This window comes from Paramormyrops kingsleyae, chromosome 3 (assembly GCF_048594095.1).
Source record: "Paramormyrops kingsleyae isolate MSU_618 chromosome 3, PKINGS_0.4, whole genome shotgun sequence".
NCBI classification, from domain to species: domain Eukaryota; kingdom Metazoa; phylum Chordata; class Actinopteri; order Osteoglossiformes; family Mormyridae; genus Paramormyrops; species Paramormyrops kingsleyae.
In genome coordinates, this window is record NC_132799.1 from 26,087,259 (window position 1) to 26,103,453 (window position 16,195).

Below are 16,195 nucleotides of genomic sequence, written 5' to 3' on the forward strand. Positions count from 1 at the left end.
GGGGCCTAAAGTGTGCCAAGAAAACATCCCCACACCATTACACCACCACCACCAGCCTGCACCAAATTCTGACTCTACCATTTGAATGTCTCAACAGAAATCGAGACTCATCAGACCAGGCAACATTTTTCCAGTCTTCAACTGTCCAATTTTGGTGAGCTCGTGCAAATTGTAGCCTCTTTTTCCTATTTGTAGTGGAGATGAATAGTACCCGGTGGGGTCTTCTGCTGTTGTAGCCCATCCGCCTCAAGGTTGTGCGTGTTGTGGCTTCACAAATGCTTTGCTGCATACCTCGGTTGTAACGAGTGGTTATTTCAGTCAAAGTTGCTCTTCTATCAGCTTGAATCAGTCGGCCCATTCTCCTCTGACCTCTAGCATCAACAAGGCATTTTCGCCCACAGGACTGCCGCATACTGGATGTTTTTCCCTTTGCACAGCATTCTTTGTAAACCCTAGAAATGGTTGTGCGTGAAAATCCCAGTAACTGAGCAGATTGTGAAATACTCAGACCGGCCCGTCTGGCACCAACAACCATGCCACGCTCAAAATTGCTTAAATCACCTTTCTTTCCCATTCTGACATTCAGTTTGGAGTTCAGGAGATTGTCTTGACCAGGACCACACCCCTAAATGCATTGAAGCAACTGCCATGTGATTGGTTGATTAGATAATTGCATTAATGAGAAATTGAACAGGTGTTCCTAATAATCCTTTAGGTGAGTGTATATCAGCATGCATGGGAGGCACCCCCAGAAACGACAGCCATACAAATCTTCCTGCTGCCCCCCCAGAGTGCCTGTCCAAGGGCCCATCTCTGCGGACACCGCATGCCATCCAAACACCTGTTTCCGTGAATGTGGGATCCGCAGAAGGCGAAGCTGTAGTGCAGTAGGGTGGGGTCGATGAGGACGCTCCTCTGGCAGTACTCCGTCAGGTCCCGCAGGTAGCAGAGGTGCCGGTGGCAGCCCCTGACGCCATAGCGGGAGCAGTACTCATCCAGCACGAATACCTGAGCCGGACTGAACCAACCCTGCAAAAACAGAGGGGGGAGCACAAACACCTGTCCAGGGCAGAACCAACACTCCAGAAGTTCCACAGGTCAGCACAAAAAACTGCTTAGGCATTAGTAAAAATTAATGCCTAAGAGCTAAACCAAAGCAATGAACGAATAAATAATAGTTTATCAAAAAGCATTGATGTCTATGTATATAATGTGAACAACCACTAAACGTTGAAAATCTGGTACAGGCAGTCACTACTTTCAAACAACCTGTTAGAGTCAATAGAAATGATTAAAAATACATATAAAAAACAGTGGAAGATTAAAATGAAACAATTAAGTGATTATTCAAGAATTATCCACAAATTACAGATGGCACAGAGTAATTCTAAGGCTGGCTACAATCATTAGAGTGTAAATTCATCACATAATGACTAAATTATGGCCGAATCTTACAGAGTTAATTAAGCTGGCATTCAAAAGAAACCTCCACAAATTAGCACTCTAACGATGTTCGCCCCCATCGCCATGCCGACTCAGAACTAATTCCGTTTCCAGGAATGGCGATGACCCAGGTGGAAACACCCCCCCCCCCCCCCACGCCAACCTCACGACCTCTGCACAGATGCGACACGCGTATACGACGCCACCTTGATGGCCCATACTGTACCTGCCGCCCAATGTGAAGGTGGTACGATGTACACTGTTCACGGGTGGGGGGGCGCGGGGGGGGGGACAGATGGCCAGTAAACTGCCTTGGCACTGACCACTGCATTAATGGGCTGTCTGCCTCGTTATCCCTAACGAAGTCGCTCCTGAGAGTCACTGGGCTGCTTACAAATCGGTCCTCAGAAGTTTCTCCTCAGTGCACTTCATCAGACAGAGAGAATGGTTTAGGAGAAACTTAAGGGATTCTGTTTGGAACCATCGTCCTCCCCACTCACCGCAAGTATCATTAAGAAATCTGCGCGCCAACAGCGATAACAGCTTGTGAAGCTGAGCCATAAGACAGATCGGAGCGCCATACTGCCACCTGAGAGGTTCACCAATGCGTGACGATTAGTGATTTGTATCATGAAAGTGGCCAGGACATCCGTCATCAGGGAAATATTACAGTACTCCAGGTTCATTCTTCTCAGGGTGTGACATAGTAAGGTTTGGCTAATCCATCCATCCACCCACCCAATTATTTGCTCAGGGTCAGTGACACCTCATTTAGATATTCAGATCACGAAGGTTTATTTCTGACATGAGGTTCAGCTATAAACTAAGGAAATCAGTGAGATCAGACACAGATTTTAAGTCTAAAAATCTATAACATGTTTTCCTACCAATTTGAAAACAGATCTATTAATACTTGAATATCAGAACACACAAATAAAAAGCTTTTGAACTACATTTTAATATAAAGTCCGTCAAATTATTATTTTTTTTTTATGACTCACATGCAGTTTTAAATTGACTTTGTTGGGTATATATTTTGCACACAATATTTCTGTAAATTTCCCTGAAAGGAGCCTTTATATAAACCACTTTTATTTGTCTATATAACTTGAAGTCTTCACGAACATCCTGTGCAAGATTTTGACCCAACACTGGGCTCACATTTGGCAAAAGCTCTGTTTCCTGCAAACTAATTTGTGAACGAATTTGACTCTGACTCTCAGCGGCGTCTTCCGGGGCTCAGTGACGAGCCGCAAGGCGGTGGTTCCTATCCCGGCCATCCCCGGAGACGCCTACGGTAACAGAGGTAATCCTCCGTGATTTTACCATCGCTGCTGGCTTCACCCGAGCCTTTTGTTGCATTAGGATCCATTCACTTCCAGTTCACAAGCCTGCTCCTTCTAATTAAAAGCCTCTTAATTGCATCACCAGTAAGATGCGATGGCGAGGTTGGGTGTCATGCAGCGAGGTGGGAATTTGCACGGGGGCAAGATGGAAGATCGCCAGGGGGGGCCGTGCATGACACAATTACACAATTCTTCATTTGACGGTGGCAGGCACCCAGCCCAATTACGTTTAAAGTAGCAGCGTTGGGTAGTGGGCGGGGTTTCCCAGAGCCCCGCCCACCAGACCCTCATCGACACTTCTAGTTAATTGACACTTACTTAAAACTCATCGAATGCAACATCAGACACCCACACACTCGAAAATACGACCCCAGGGGTCTGTGACAGCCAAAGGCCCCAGCCCACATTACCCCCCCAAAAGCTCAGTCCACACATTCCCGATTTGTTAATCACACTTGTTGTGCTATCGCTATAGCGGGGTTTAGCATTACTAGCTAATAAGTCCAAACCTCCCGCAGAGTTAATAAGCCCGCTTGCTAATAAGCAGGCCTGCCTGGGGCAGAGCGAGCCAAGGGACCCAGTTACAGGCGCCTTTGTCAGTCGCCGAACGATTAGCTGACCTTTTGTCATCTATGAATGTATTCACCAGCCCTTTGTCAGGTACAGAGCCAGGAGGACACAATGAGCGCCGGTCACATTGCCGTGCGGCCAGGTAGACAAGGAAACAAACACAGGTGTCGAAGTTCATTCCGCCTCTAAGGACTGAATCGGTGTGAAAAAAGACACCCCTCACTCTCCCTAAGAGGAGGCCTGAAATCCCAGCACCATTGAACAGCGTTGAGGGGGCATAATTTTCCTATTTGGCAAGTAACGCCTGGAATCCCCTGCCCTAGGATAGCCTGAGGGGGGTGTCCCCTCTCCCCAACAGGACCGTCGACTCGCCTGCCTTCTGTTGCCATCGCAGAGGGCTTCCCTCATTTGGTCACTTACCGGGATTCCCTCCGCGAGTCACCGAAGTCGCCACATATTCAGCGAATGACTCGACTAGGGCTGCAACTAATGATTATTTTGGTAGTCGACTAATCGTCGCAGCCCTAATCTCGACGTCTCCCTGTTATTGATGGCGCACCGTACTCACCAAACAGCAGAAAGAGTCGCTCATCCTGTGCTGGAGCGTACGTTTCTGTAAGGTCCGGAAGAGGGCGGTGTGGTCGAAGTGGCAGGGCACGGCCGAAACCAGCTCCTCCACCGTCTGCTGCTGGGACCTTTCTAAACCTGGTACCGTAAAAGGAAAAATGAAAATTAAACGTGGAAAAGGGAGACATGGGACTCCAGAACTGGCTGGGTTAACTGTGGCTGACCTGCCGATTGTAATCGTTTTCTTGAGAAAGATGGATTTGTGACATCAAGTGTCTCCACAGGGAGAAACATCTGCTTCATGCTGAGGAAACAGCTTGATTTGCATTTCTGTGGGTGTCCCACTTTTATGTGCAACTGGGCTACAACTGGGGCCTGATTCAGAAAGCAAGATTTCTTGCTTAGCTGGTTAACTTGTCAGATTTAAGGTGGTCCGGGCTAAATATAAATGAACAAAGACGAAGGCCATTTAAAATTGGGTACCTTAAATCTTTCAAGTTATTTGTCCTAAAACAAGAAACCCTGCTTTTTAAAACAGGTCCCTGGCATTGCTAAATTTGTTGCACTGGAACGTGGTTAATTTGCGTGTGACATAAATCCCATCTCTGACCTCCGAGGTAAATGGAACACAGTCAGCTGCTCTATGTCCTGCTCCTCGGCCATTCCAGAGAGAAACAGTCCTGCTTTTACCCAAAGCAACTTACAGTTGAGGGCAGGCTTACGATGTATGAGCACGCCCTGGGATTCGAACCCAAAACCTTATGGTTTGTAGTTACTCTACTTGTTAAGGTGGCCCTGTCAGCACCACGATGACAGCATAAGGATATGTTTATTTGGGTCGGTCACTCTGCTGATTTCCAGGAAGGTACCAATCAATGATGTGCTGTAAGATCCAGACACCATTTCGAGCTGTGCATCAATCCTGTGACCCAGCGCAGACCGAATGGCCCGCAGATTAAAACGTTCACGAGGTGCTTGGCGTCTGGCGGGCTGCGATCGTGGACCCACAGAATGTCCCCCAGGAGCCTGTGAGATCTCGACGGGCCCCACGGTCAAAGGTCCCTTTGGGGACAAAAAAATAACAGGTGGCTTTACAGGCGCAGTGTGAGGGAGGGGAGGAGAAATCAGAACAGGACGAGGAGGCACATTAGACGAGAATGCGGAGCTGGCATTAAGGGTGATCCTGGGGGGGGGGGGCGTGGGGGAGAGAGAGGGGGAATCGGAATCTGAGAAAGCCTATGAAAAGGCTCTGTCTTGGTTCACTTCCAGCCGTTTCAGGACAATTCCCCCCCAAAAAACATCAACCGACGTCTGCAAGTGAACCGCAGGCCTGATAGCTCTTTTATACATTTCGGACAAAAGTCGGTCCTTCGCGATCGGGGGCCACAAAGGGCCCGAGCCGCGGATCGGGGGCCGGCACGCCTCGGACGCCCGCGGCGCCATCAAGACATGAGCATTACTGTAGCTTTTTAACAGAACTGGCCTTTTTTTGGCACATGGACGAAGAAAATTCCCCATCCTGCCCGCGAGGGCGGGGTGTCCCGAGCCACGTGATTGGCCGGCTGGCCTGGTCATCCACTCCCCTTTATTCCGATGTAGGTCATTTTATATTCATTACGGGAAAAGCATCAACCTCAATGCCATTTACAGAAAGCATGGAAGAGCACGGGGGGGTTCGAAAATTCTAAAGAAGAAAAGTGACAAAGAAATATAGATTAAATCCAATAATGGCAGAGAAGCAAAACACAGTATTGATCGCGGATAAGGCATGATGTTAACGTGGTCAGTCACAGCGGGAAATCGCATTGATCCAGGTCATCTTTAACTCCTTGGGGGGCGAGAGGGGGGGTTATTTAATAGGAGCTGAAGGGGCATCGCAGCCTCGCATGCGAGCAGGGGCGGCATGGGCTCCAGCGCCGCCGTCAATGCGCCCGTCGCATCCATGCGACATCTGAGGGGAGGGGGGACAGCGAGGATGACAGGTTATGAGAGCAATGGGGGGGGGGGGGGGGTGCCAGGTGCAGAGTCGATAGCGCGGCTTTCACAGGCCACCGCTCCCTGCCCCTCACCCAAGGAGAGACAAGTGTGAGGAGACAGACAGAAGATGTAGACCCAGGGTATCGGTTATTTCACCACCAACCACCACCCCCCCCAAAAAAATCACAACCACCTACATTCATTCAGACTGTAAAGGCTTATGAAGTCCTGTTTGTGCCAATTACGCTGGGATCAGTAGGACATGCTTCTCGTTACAAAAGGCAAGGACAAATTCATTTGCAACAGAATTTTAATAAATGCCGAAATTATGAAATTACCAGGAGTGACCGAGATTCGAGGGCGAAGGGGGTCAGTGTGACAGGAAATTCCCAGAGATTCTGTGGCGACGGTAGTGTGCCTGTGTATGTGTGTGACTTTGTAAGGCATCTAAAGCAGATGTTTTTTTAAAGAGTATTAGGAGCCATTATAGGAATAATGAGAGTCGATGCCAACCAGGAAAGGTTAAGTTTGCAAAGTAAACCTCTCCACTTCTGAGAACAGAGGAAATAAGACAATCAGACTATGATGAGAAGTTTTAGCCGTCTAATCTGCTGCTAATTTATCTTCGTTTAACCGCTTACGGGACCACCTCATGTTTACCCTTTACTGTGAGCTATGGCTCCTCCTTGACCTCGACACGCCAAGGCAAAGTGTGACTATGAAGCTTGGCAGGTCACCCATCACTCGATCGGTCGCAGTCACTCCAGGAGTCACACGCTCCATAGCCAAAACCTGGGTCTTAAATGTTGTGGTTTAGACGGTTAGACGGTTCCCAGGTCTCGTGTTGCACATCTGCAAGGCGTCTGGATGTTACTATGTAGAAACTCAGGATGTCTCAGGATGCCCACAATCAGAAGGTCGCTGGTTCAAGCCCCGGCCTCGGTAGAAGAGTCATGTGGCTGTGGACCCTTGAGCAAGACCCTTAACCCCCCCATCCCAGGGGCGTTGCATGTTAGCTGACCCTGTACTGTGACCCCCAAAGCTATCTAGAGCAAGATGCGGTCAGCGATGAGAAAAATTCCAGTGTACCAGTACTCAAACTAATGCAAATAACGGCAAATAAAAGATTAATCTTTAATTCATTAACCCATATATTTAAAACCCATTTCCACAAACAGTGAAGCTTTAAATGCACCTGAACTACTCAAAACTGTGGTAACATCCAAGCGTGACACTGGCATCGAATTCATTTAGCAAGAGACACAGGAAAAAAAACACAGGTAAAGGTCAGAGGTCAAAGGTCAAGACCTACTGTGCAGCAGGGCAGGGGCGTCGGCCTGTAGGGTGCTATCCCGGCAGTTCTGCCGTTGGTTCTGGGAGGGTGGGATTGGTTTGTAAGACTGGCCTGTGGCTCGGTACAAGGCCTGGACCCACAAGATGCGGTCCTGCTCGTCATCGCTGGCGAAAACTAACAGGTCCCTGTCCCGGACCGCACTGAAAAACCCTCGTCCTCCCTGAAAACCTGCAGGGGGACAGAGACTGAGGTGACACACAGCAGAGGATCAGGGGACATAAAATAGGACCCTCTTTTAGACTGTGGGGAAAGACTTTCTCCTTCACAATTAACCTGTAACTTGCACCTGAGGGTGTAATGCACAATTGTAGCCTTGGGGGGCGCTAGCAGTAGCTGATGGTGACTCCTACCTGGCTGCGGGTCCGAGTAGTCCACGGTGTATCCCTCCAGCTGCATCAGCTCCTGCGGTTCTGATTTTTTCTCCCGGTAGCTGCACATGGCGAAAGTGTACTGGCTGACCTGCGGTAACAAACCCACACAGCCGCACATGAGACGGAGCGTATCTGAGCCCGCAGCCGGCTGTCGGTTATTTCTCCACGTGTAAATCATATTCATATTATTATTATATCCCTTTGTTTCACTTTATGGATCGCATTACAAGGCACGCTTTGCATACATAGAATAAAAGGTTGTTTTTTTTTATAAATTAACAAAATGCCGTTTAAAAAAGTTATTTAAAAAGGTTACTGCACGATCAGCTGAGCTAAGAATTTTTGGCTGCGTGCTTTAGTCTTAAAAACAGGCAGGCATTTGGATTTAATAGCGTTTACCTGAACGAGTACAAAATAGCGCCGTTTCCATCGCTTCCAGACTCTTTGTCCCACAGCATACAGATACCTTATAATTAAAAAAGAAATATATCCTTCTATTCACAGATTTACAAATCGCTGTAAAATAACCTTGATTACAGTTATAATAGCGAGACAAAACATCGTAGTATATGTCAGGAAATAAAAAAGCATGTAATATAACCAAAAATACACTTTTGGAAATGCCGAAAGACTGAGCGGCGGAACACAGGGATCTTTTAAATAAAATAGTTGCAGATAAAATCAAATTGCTGTATATTCAAACTTTATCCGGCATGGAAAAAGGCAATCTAGCTATACAATGTCCGTGTATGTATCTGTATGTGTGTGTGTGTATACGTTAATAACTGTCAGCTGACAGCCGTCAGCTCCAGTCCCGTCAAACCGCAGAATGTAAGGCTGCGGGTTTATCGTGTTACGGGGGATTAGGGGAGGAAAGCAGCAAGGGCTCATCACGCCGAGCCGGGTGCCGGGGGGTAGGGGACCCGATCTCCGTCTGGCTCCAGCACTAGGCTGTGTACGGAAGTGTGACCCCCGCCAGAGCTATTTAGGCAGCTCACGGCGTCACTTTTTAACGCATCTATATATCAGGACGCTGCACTGGACAGTGCGAGTCCAGCGCCGCGGTCACGGGCTTCTGGGACGTTCCTGCACATAACACCGCGTCCTTATAGCTGCTGTCTCACGTAGAACAGAAAAAAATACGAAAGGATTTAGTCTCCAGTACAAAGGAAAAATGTCCTTAGCGTGTGAATTGTTTCAAGCAAACTTATCACAGAATATGAGGTCCTTGTCTTTTTAAACACTCCATACCTAGTCCTGCATCATGCCGTGTTTTACCCTACACCCCCCACATTCTTATGAAAAGGCAACTTCCTGCTCACACTATAAATATAAGCACCCATTAAAATAAATCGGAAACTGCAAAGGGTCAGATGGTAAATTAAAGTCCTTATCCATTTTCCCCGCTTCTTCTTTTCAAGCTCAAAGCTATTATCGCTGCCGGTAATACGGAGCAATCTGGAGGCTAAATCAAACAATAAAAAAGCATGTGTAAGGTTTATATGCGAGCGCAGGGAAATCAATACACTCCGAGAGGCACGGGAGGAGAGAAAGGGAGCCGCCGGAGGAGGGGGGGGACAAATGCGCCGAGTCAAGGCTGAAAGACGGCCGATCCGGGCCATGCCGCTCAAGTTGGGTTAACATGTGGCAGAAGTAATCAGCCACTTGTGAAAATGACGTTAAGTTCATTCCCAAACACTTCTTTTTTTCCATTTAAAAGACAACAATGGGCACCGCTATTGGCGGACTGCGGCTGCCACGGACGGCGGAGCCAAGGCTTGGGAGCCGCAGGCAGCTTCCAGTCCGCGCTGCGCTGCTCCGAAGCCCGGGCATAATAGAAACCCTTCGAGCCCCCAATTCCTTTTTGTAATTATCCAGCAAGCCCGAGCCCCCCTCCACCGCCCCGTTCATTTCAAAGATAAAAAGATAAAACCGCAGCATTGATGCAGTGATGCTCCGGTTGCCATTGACAACTCGGCTATATCTTTCATATAAAAACAGCGCCGATCTGGAAATCCACGTAACTACTGCAAATAGAAGAAAACGTACAGTGAGAGATTGTAAAAGCATTAAACGTTACATTTAAACCTGTAGATTCACTATCACAAAAAAACCAGCCAAGACTGAAATTAGAGGGACAGGGTCGAATTTTTTCTTAACCTGCAAATTAATTAATATGCTCTTCCATAGCTCATTACGTTAAATCAAGAGTAATTAAATTCGATACATTCATTCATATCATTTATCAGTACACTAATTTCATATGAAATTGGTAGTGGAGAATTAATTTCTTTCCATTACACAAATCCATTAGGGTTGTAATGATACTTATGACTAAATTACTTAATAGTCAGATTCCTACAGAAGCAAGATAAGGCTGATGTATTCAGTGTTTTTAATCTAACATTTTATATTAAGAGTACATTAAAATGTTCACGAACAGATAGTAAAAAATAACTACACAGTTTAAGTTAAAAACTACAAGTATGTATGGGGCCGTAATCAAATAGGCCTACTTAAGTAATCCGCGTTTATCCGCCGCGAAACAAGCGCAACGGCGCGCGTTCGATATTTTTGGAGATATACATAGCAATAGTGCCCCCTTGTGGTTATTCCAAACACCGCATTTGGGTCGTCGGCGAAACATGTCCAGATACTCGCTATTCCTATCTGATAAATGATCCCGAGAACCACGAGGTCAACCTTTGCCATAAGACAGGAGCCGTCATTGTGTTTGACACGCAGATTGAACGTTGTGCTGTACGTGAGCGTTAAAAACAGGCAGTGCGGTTCTCAGAAGCCTGCCGGGGGGGAGGTGACCACTGGAAAACATTGAACCGAGAGAGTAGGACTCGGAGGTTCTAGCGAAGAAGCCCAGAACGGGACGGAATTTTCGAATCGCCATAAGCCGCTTCAGTGTGTTGCACTGCGGTGTTGCGACATTTTGCTTGACATCTGTAAGATAAAGACGAGTCAAAATAGCACTCAGATGTATAATTCTATGATAGTCCCTGCCGACCCCCCACCCAGTCTATGTGCTTGACATGCTGGGGGCCGGGGGGTGACTCCAAGGGGGGCTGAGATGTGTGAACAGGGGGGTCAGTGTGCGCGACAACAGCGTGCTCGCCGAGTCGGAAGCCCATCCCCTCTGTTGTGTCAGCAGCACCCCCCGCCTCTAATGAGCAGCCTGGCATCTCTCGATGGTTCTCGACGAGGCGGGTAAGTTGAAAAGGCGATGAACGTCCCGCAGCCTCAGCGCCTCTGATCAACAGATGGCCACACGGATAGGAAGCGGTCAGCCTGAAAAATCACCCAATACCATGACTCTGTCTCTTTCCTTTCCCTTGAAGGGTGGGGGGCAGAAATTCTCATCGGCTGAGGATGGACTTATTTGTGTGTGTGCTTCTGTTACAGGTACTGTTTATCAATAAGTGTGTGTGTGTGTGAGGAGTTACTCAAATGGGTGGGGGTGCAGGTTCTACACCTACCCCCTTCAGACACTTGAGAGGCCAGCTGAGGTGGTAATTAAAATCTGAAGAGGCCCATTGCCAATTAGAGAGGCCCACTCACAGCTCATTACCATGCATGGAACATTCTAGGCCTCTTCACTAATTAGTGGTATGAGCGTTAAGGGATGTCCTTTTGACCCCTGGTGATCCTGCCCCCCAAAGCTAGTGCCTGAGTCCAGGGCCCACAAGTGTCTCAGTGCTGCCCATCTGCAGCGAAAGCAAAGGCTGCCTACATAGCTGCTCAGTCCCGGGGGGGGACCCTGCCCCCCCTTCAAGGACAAAGTGAGAAGCTTGTTTTCTGACTGCGATCTTCATGAGACTAAATTAAATTGTTGCATTAAAATTCAGTTTGCACGCATCTGTGTGCAAAGGCACAATTGAGGATCAGAAAACAGGCTGGATTATTATCAGAGATAAGCTGTCCCGCAGAAGATTGGTCTGACACGGATTCCTGCTGGTAGGCCTCATTTGTTGTGGTCAAAGAAATGCATTCGCTGCTCAAGTGACTTACATGAGTCATCATTTAAAATTAAAATTATTAAAGGAATATATTGTGAGGATCTCTCATTATGTATTTTATGTGGGTAAGTTAAATATACATGGGCATTACCTGTCGGATACTCAGGAGCATTGCCTGTCAGATGCTCAGGAGCATTGCCTGTCAGATACTCAGGAGCATTGCCTGGCGGATACTCAGGGGCATTACATGGCTGATACTCTGGGGCATTACCTGTCGGATACTCAGGCGCATTGCCTGTCGGATACTCAGGCGCATTGCCTGTCGGATACTCAGCCGCATTGCCTGTCGGATACTCAGGAGCATTGCCTGTCGGATACTCAGGAGCATTGCCTGTCGGATACTCAGGCGCATTGCCTGTCGGATACTCAGGAGCATTGCCTGTCGGATACTCAGGCGCATTGCCTGTCGGATACTCAGTCGCATTGCCTGTCGGATACTCAGTCGCATTTGTCTGTCGGATACTCAGTCGCATTGCCTGGCGGATACTCAGGCGCATTTGCCTGTCGGATACTCAGGGGCATTGCCTGGCGGATACTCAGGCGCATTTGCCTGTCGGATACTCAGGGGCATTTGCCTGTCGGATACTCAGGGGCATTGCTTGGCGGATACTCAGGGGCATTGCCTGTCGGATACTCAGGCGCATTTGCCTGTCGGATACTCAGGCGCATTGCCTGGCGGATACTCAGGCGCATTTGCCTGTCGGATACTCAGGGGCATTTGCCTGTCGGATACTCAGGGGCATTGCTTGGCGGATACTCAGGGGCATTGCTTGGCGGATACTCAGGGGCATTGCCTGTCGGATACTCAGGCGCATTTGCCTGTCGGATACTCAGGAGCATTTGCCTGTCAGATACTCAGCCGCATTGCCTGGCGGATACTCAGGCGCATTTGCCTGTCGGATACTCAGGGGCATTGCCTGGCGGATACTCAGGCGCATTTGCCTGTCGGATACTCAGTCGCATTACCTGTCGGATACTCAGGAGCATTGCCTGGCAGATACTCAGGCGCATTTGCCTGTCGGATACTCAGGGGCATTGCCTGTCGGATACTCAGGGGCATTGCCTGTGGGATACTCAGGGGCATTACATGGCTGATACTCTGGGGCATTACCTGTCGGATACTCAGGCACATTGCCTGTCGGATACTCAGTCGCATTGCCTGTCGGATACTCAGGGGCATTGCCTGTCGGATACTCAGGCGCATTGCCTGTCGGATACTCAGTCACATTGCCTGTCGGATACTCTGGGGCATTACCTGTCGGATACTCAGGCACATTGCCTGTCGGATACTCAGGAGCATTGCCTGTCGGATACTCAGGCGCATTGCCTGTCGGATACTCAGTCGCATTGCCTGTCGGATACTCAGTCGCATTTGTCTGTCGGATACTCAGTCGCATTGCCTGGCGGATACTCAGGCGCATTTGCCTGTCGGATACTCAGGGGCATTGCCTGGCGGATACTCAGGCGCATTTGCCTGTCGGATACTCAGGGGCATTTGCCTGTCGGATACTCAGGGGCATTGCTTGGCGGATACTCAGGGGCATTGCCTGTCGGATACTCAGGCGCATTTGCCTGTCGGATACTCAGGCGCATTGCCTGGCGGATACTCAGGCGCATTTGCCTGTCGGATACTCAGGGGCATTTGCCTGTCGGATACTCAGGGGCATTGCTTGGCGGATACTCAGGGGCATTGCTTGGCGGATACTCAGGGGCATTGCCTGTCGGATACTCAGGCGCATTTGCCTGTCGGATACTCAGGAGCATTTGCCTGTCAGATACTCAGCCGCATTGCCTGGCGGATACTCAGGCGCATTTGCCTGTCGGATACTCAGGGGCATTGCCTGGCGGATACTCAGGCGCATTTGCCTGTCGGATACTCAGTCGCATTACCTGTCGGATACTCAGGAGCATTGCCTGGCAGATACTCAGGCGCATTTGCCTGTCGGATACTCAGGGGCATTGCCTGTCGGATACTCAGGGGCATTGCCTGTGGGATACTCAGGGGCATTACATGGCTGATACTCTGGGGCATTACCTGTCGGATACTCAGGCACATTGCCTGTCGGATACTCAGTCGCATTGCCTGTCGGATACTCAGGGGCATTGCCTGTCGGATACTCAGGCGCATTGCCTGTCGGATACTCAGTCACATTGCCTGTCGGATACTCAGGGGCATTGCCTGTCGGATACTCAGGGGCATTGCCTGGTGGATACTCTGGCGCATTGCCTGTCGGGTACTCAGGGGCATTGCCTGGCGGATACTCAGGCGCATTTGCCTGTCGGATACTCAGTCGCATTGCCTGTCGGATACTCAGGGGCATTGCCTGTCGGGTACTCAGGGGCATTTTCCTGTTGGATACTCATGGCCAATATCCATGTCGGATACTCATGGGCATTACGTATCAGATACTTATTATAAACTGTGGTGTTACCAGAGCTTAAAATATATGCTTTAAATATTATTTTATAATAAAGCTCAAAATATTATGAAATAATATTTAAAGCATACATATTAAATACATTAAACTTATAAAGACAAAAATTAATAAAATACTCCAGAAATAAATGTTTAACCAGAATGTTTTTAGCAGTGGGCAAGATTATTGAGGATTCAAGAGTTACTACTTTAATATTTAACATATTTAACCTTTAAAAATCAATGAAGCTTTAGTTTTATCTTTAAGCTGAAAGTTCGTGAAATTCTGTTCTTTAAAACATCTCTGTGTCAATAAAAAAATCCAGATGAACAGAGGATGTGATGCCGAACATTACTGCCTCTGGGCTGCGGATAACATGCTGGGAAGCTGTTCACCAGCTAATTTGGTTTAAACACAGAACTAGTTAAAGGATTTATTCTAACTGATGATTTTTGATCACTAACATATATTCCCTTTATCAAATTCCTAAATTTCCTGTGCGATTAATAAAGTGTATATCTATCAAAAACTATCACAATATGTGGGTAATTAAGTATGTTGAAGAGACTTGGTGTAAGGCAAAAACGTACAAAGTGGAGTTCAGCTCTTCTGATACTATCCACACAAATCAACTTTAAGAAATATTAACATATAAACGTAAGCATGACGGATGGATGGACGGATGATTGCCCTCTGCTGGCAATATCATGTACATGCACACAAGATAACACCAAATGAATCGCTCACAAACAGGTAATTGTAATTGAAGTAATATTCCAATAAAAGTGTGGAAAAAATGTGGAGTCCATAATTCATAACATTATTATTTTTTTTATCAATAATGACCAATAACTATAACTACACAGGCGAAATACCATCACTAATACACCAACAACACTTTATGTTATAAATTTCTTATTAGAACAGGCAGGGGGCGCCAGTGGTCTTTATATTACGCATATCCTGATTATTTTCGCACTGTAAGCCGTCTTTTATTTGTTTCCTGAACTAAGCACTCAAATTACTCCATCCAGTGACTTTACGGAAACGTTCTTGTTTCCGCTCCCAAGGAGACGTGACTTTCGCTGACGGGGGACAGCTGTAGATTGGTGATGCAGACACTTTGATCAATGGTTCCGCGGGTAAGAAATCAGATTTCCCCTTTAAAGGGGAGTGCATCACTTTGCCGATTAATGAGCTGTCGACTTGGCTCGTTTTTCTTCACCGGTAACCGAGGATGCGATCAGGGGCGCTGCTAAGGATTTTGGGCCCCATGAAAAGAATCTTGACAGGGCCCCCAACTAATTTTTACTATCAGCACCACAATTTTATTGGGGGCTTCTCTGGGCCCCCTCTCAGTCATGGGCCCCGAGAATCGTCATCGTTTACCCCCCCTTTACAGCACCCCTGGATGCGATGCTGTGGGACTGGCGGCCGCGGGCTTCGTGTCTTTTGGCAAGACATAGCTACAGGATCAGCATCTCGTCGGGATGGATAGGGAACCGTGGGGGTCTGCCGCCAGCAGGCTCTGCCCCTAACCATCCCCCAGCAAGCCACGCCCCTAAGGACACCCCATCCCCAGTCTGCCCACCTTCAGCCAAGCCTACACTATCTGCTCACGCCTAGTTTGCCCCACCCCTGACAGTCCCCACCCACCCTCTGTAGGTTACCCCCCCCCCCCCCCCCCAGCCTCCTACCCGCTGTGCTTCATGTTGGGCGGCTTCTCCATTCGCACGGCCAGCTTGATCTTCAGCTCAGAGTCCTGGCTGTTCCGTGGCACCACCATCTTGTACAGCTCCATAGATTTGGGACTGTTGGTTGTGGGGTTCAGCACCACCTGCCGGGGGTGGGGTTAAAGGGAGAGACAGAGTCACGCAGCCTCCCTCCGTACGAAGATCCACCGACAGCCACATTCGTTCCGGCATCATCCCCCGGCAGTGGGAGTAAGATTCCCGCCGCCGTCTCCGGCACGTGGCCGAGCGCTTAAGTCCTCGCTAATGGGCGACGCCATCTGTTTGGCAGCGATGCTGGCAGCCAGCGAGCTGAGAGACTGAGGCTCCGCGTTCACACATGATGCTCAAGTTGAGGTTGTTGAACGTGCAGCGAGGCTAATGACGAGCCG

At 48.4% G+C, this 16,195-nt stretch overlaps 1 protein-coding gene across 2 annotated transcripts in view; it reads right to left on the minus strand.

Moving 5' to 3' along the window:
* LOC111857841 (calcium-dependent secretion activator 2-like) overlaps positions 1-16,195 on the minus strand; it is a 75,951-nt gene that overhangs the window by 22,524 nt on the left and 37,232 nt on the right. For both annotated transcript variants that reach the window (XM_072709971.1, XM_072709970.1), the window contains exons 8-13: positions 15,771-15,910; positions 8,028-8,094; positions 7,608-7,716; positions 7,216-7,425; positions 3,928-4,064; positions 842-1,029 (exon numbers count right to left, since the gene is read on the minus strand). In XM_072709971.1, the coding sequence (XP_072566072.1) occupies positions 842-1,029; positions 3,928-4,064; positions 7,216-7,425; positions 7,608-7,716; positions 8,028-8,094; positions 15,771-15,910 (851 nt within the window). The remainder of the gene's footprint in view (positions 1-841; positions 1,030-3,927; positions 4,065-7,215; positions 7,426-7,607; positions 7,717-8,027; positions 8,095-15,770; positions 15,911-16,195) is intronic.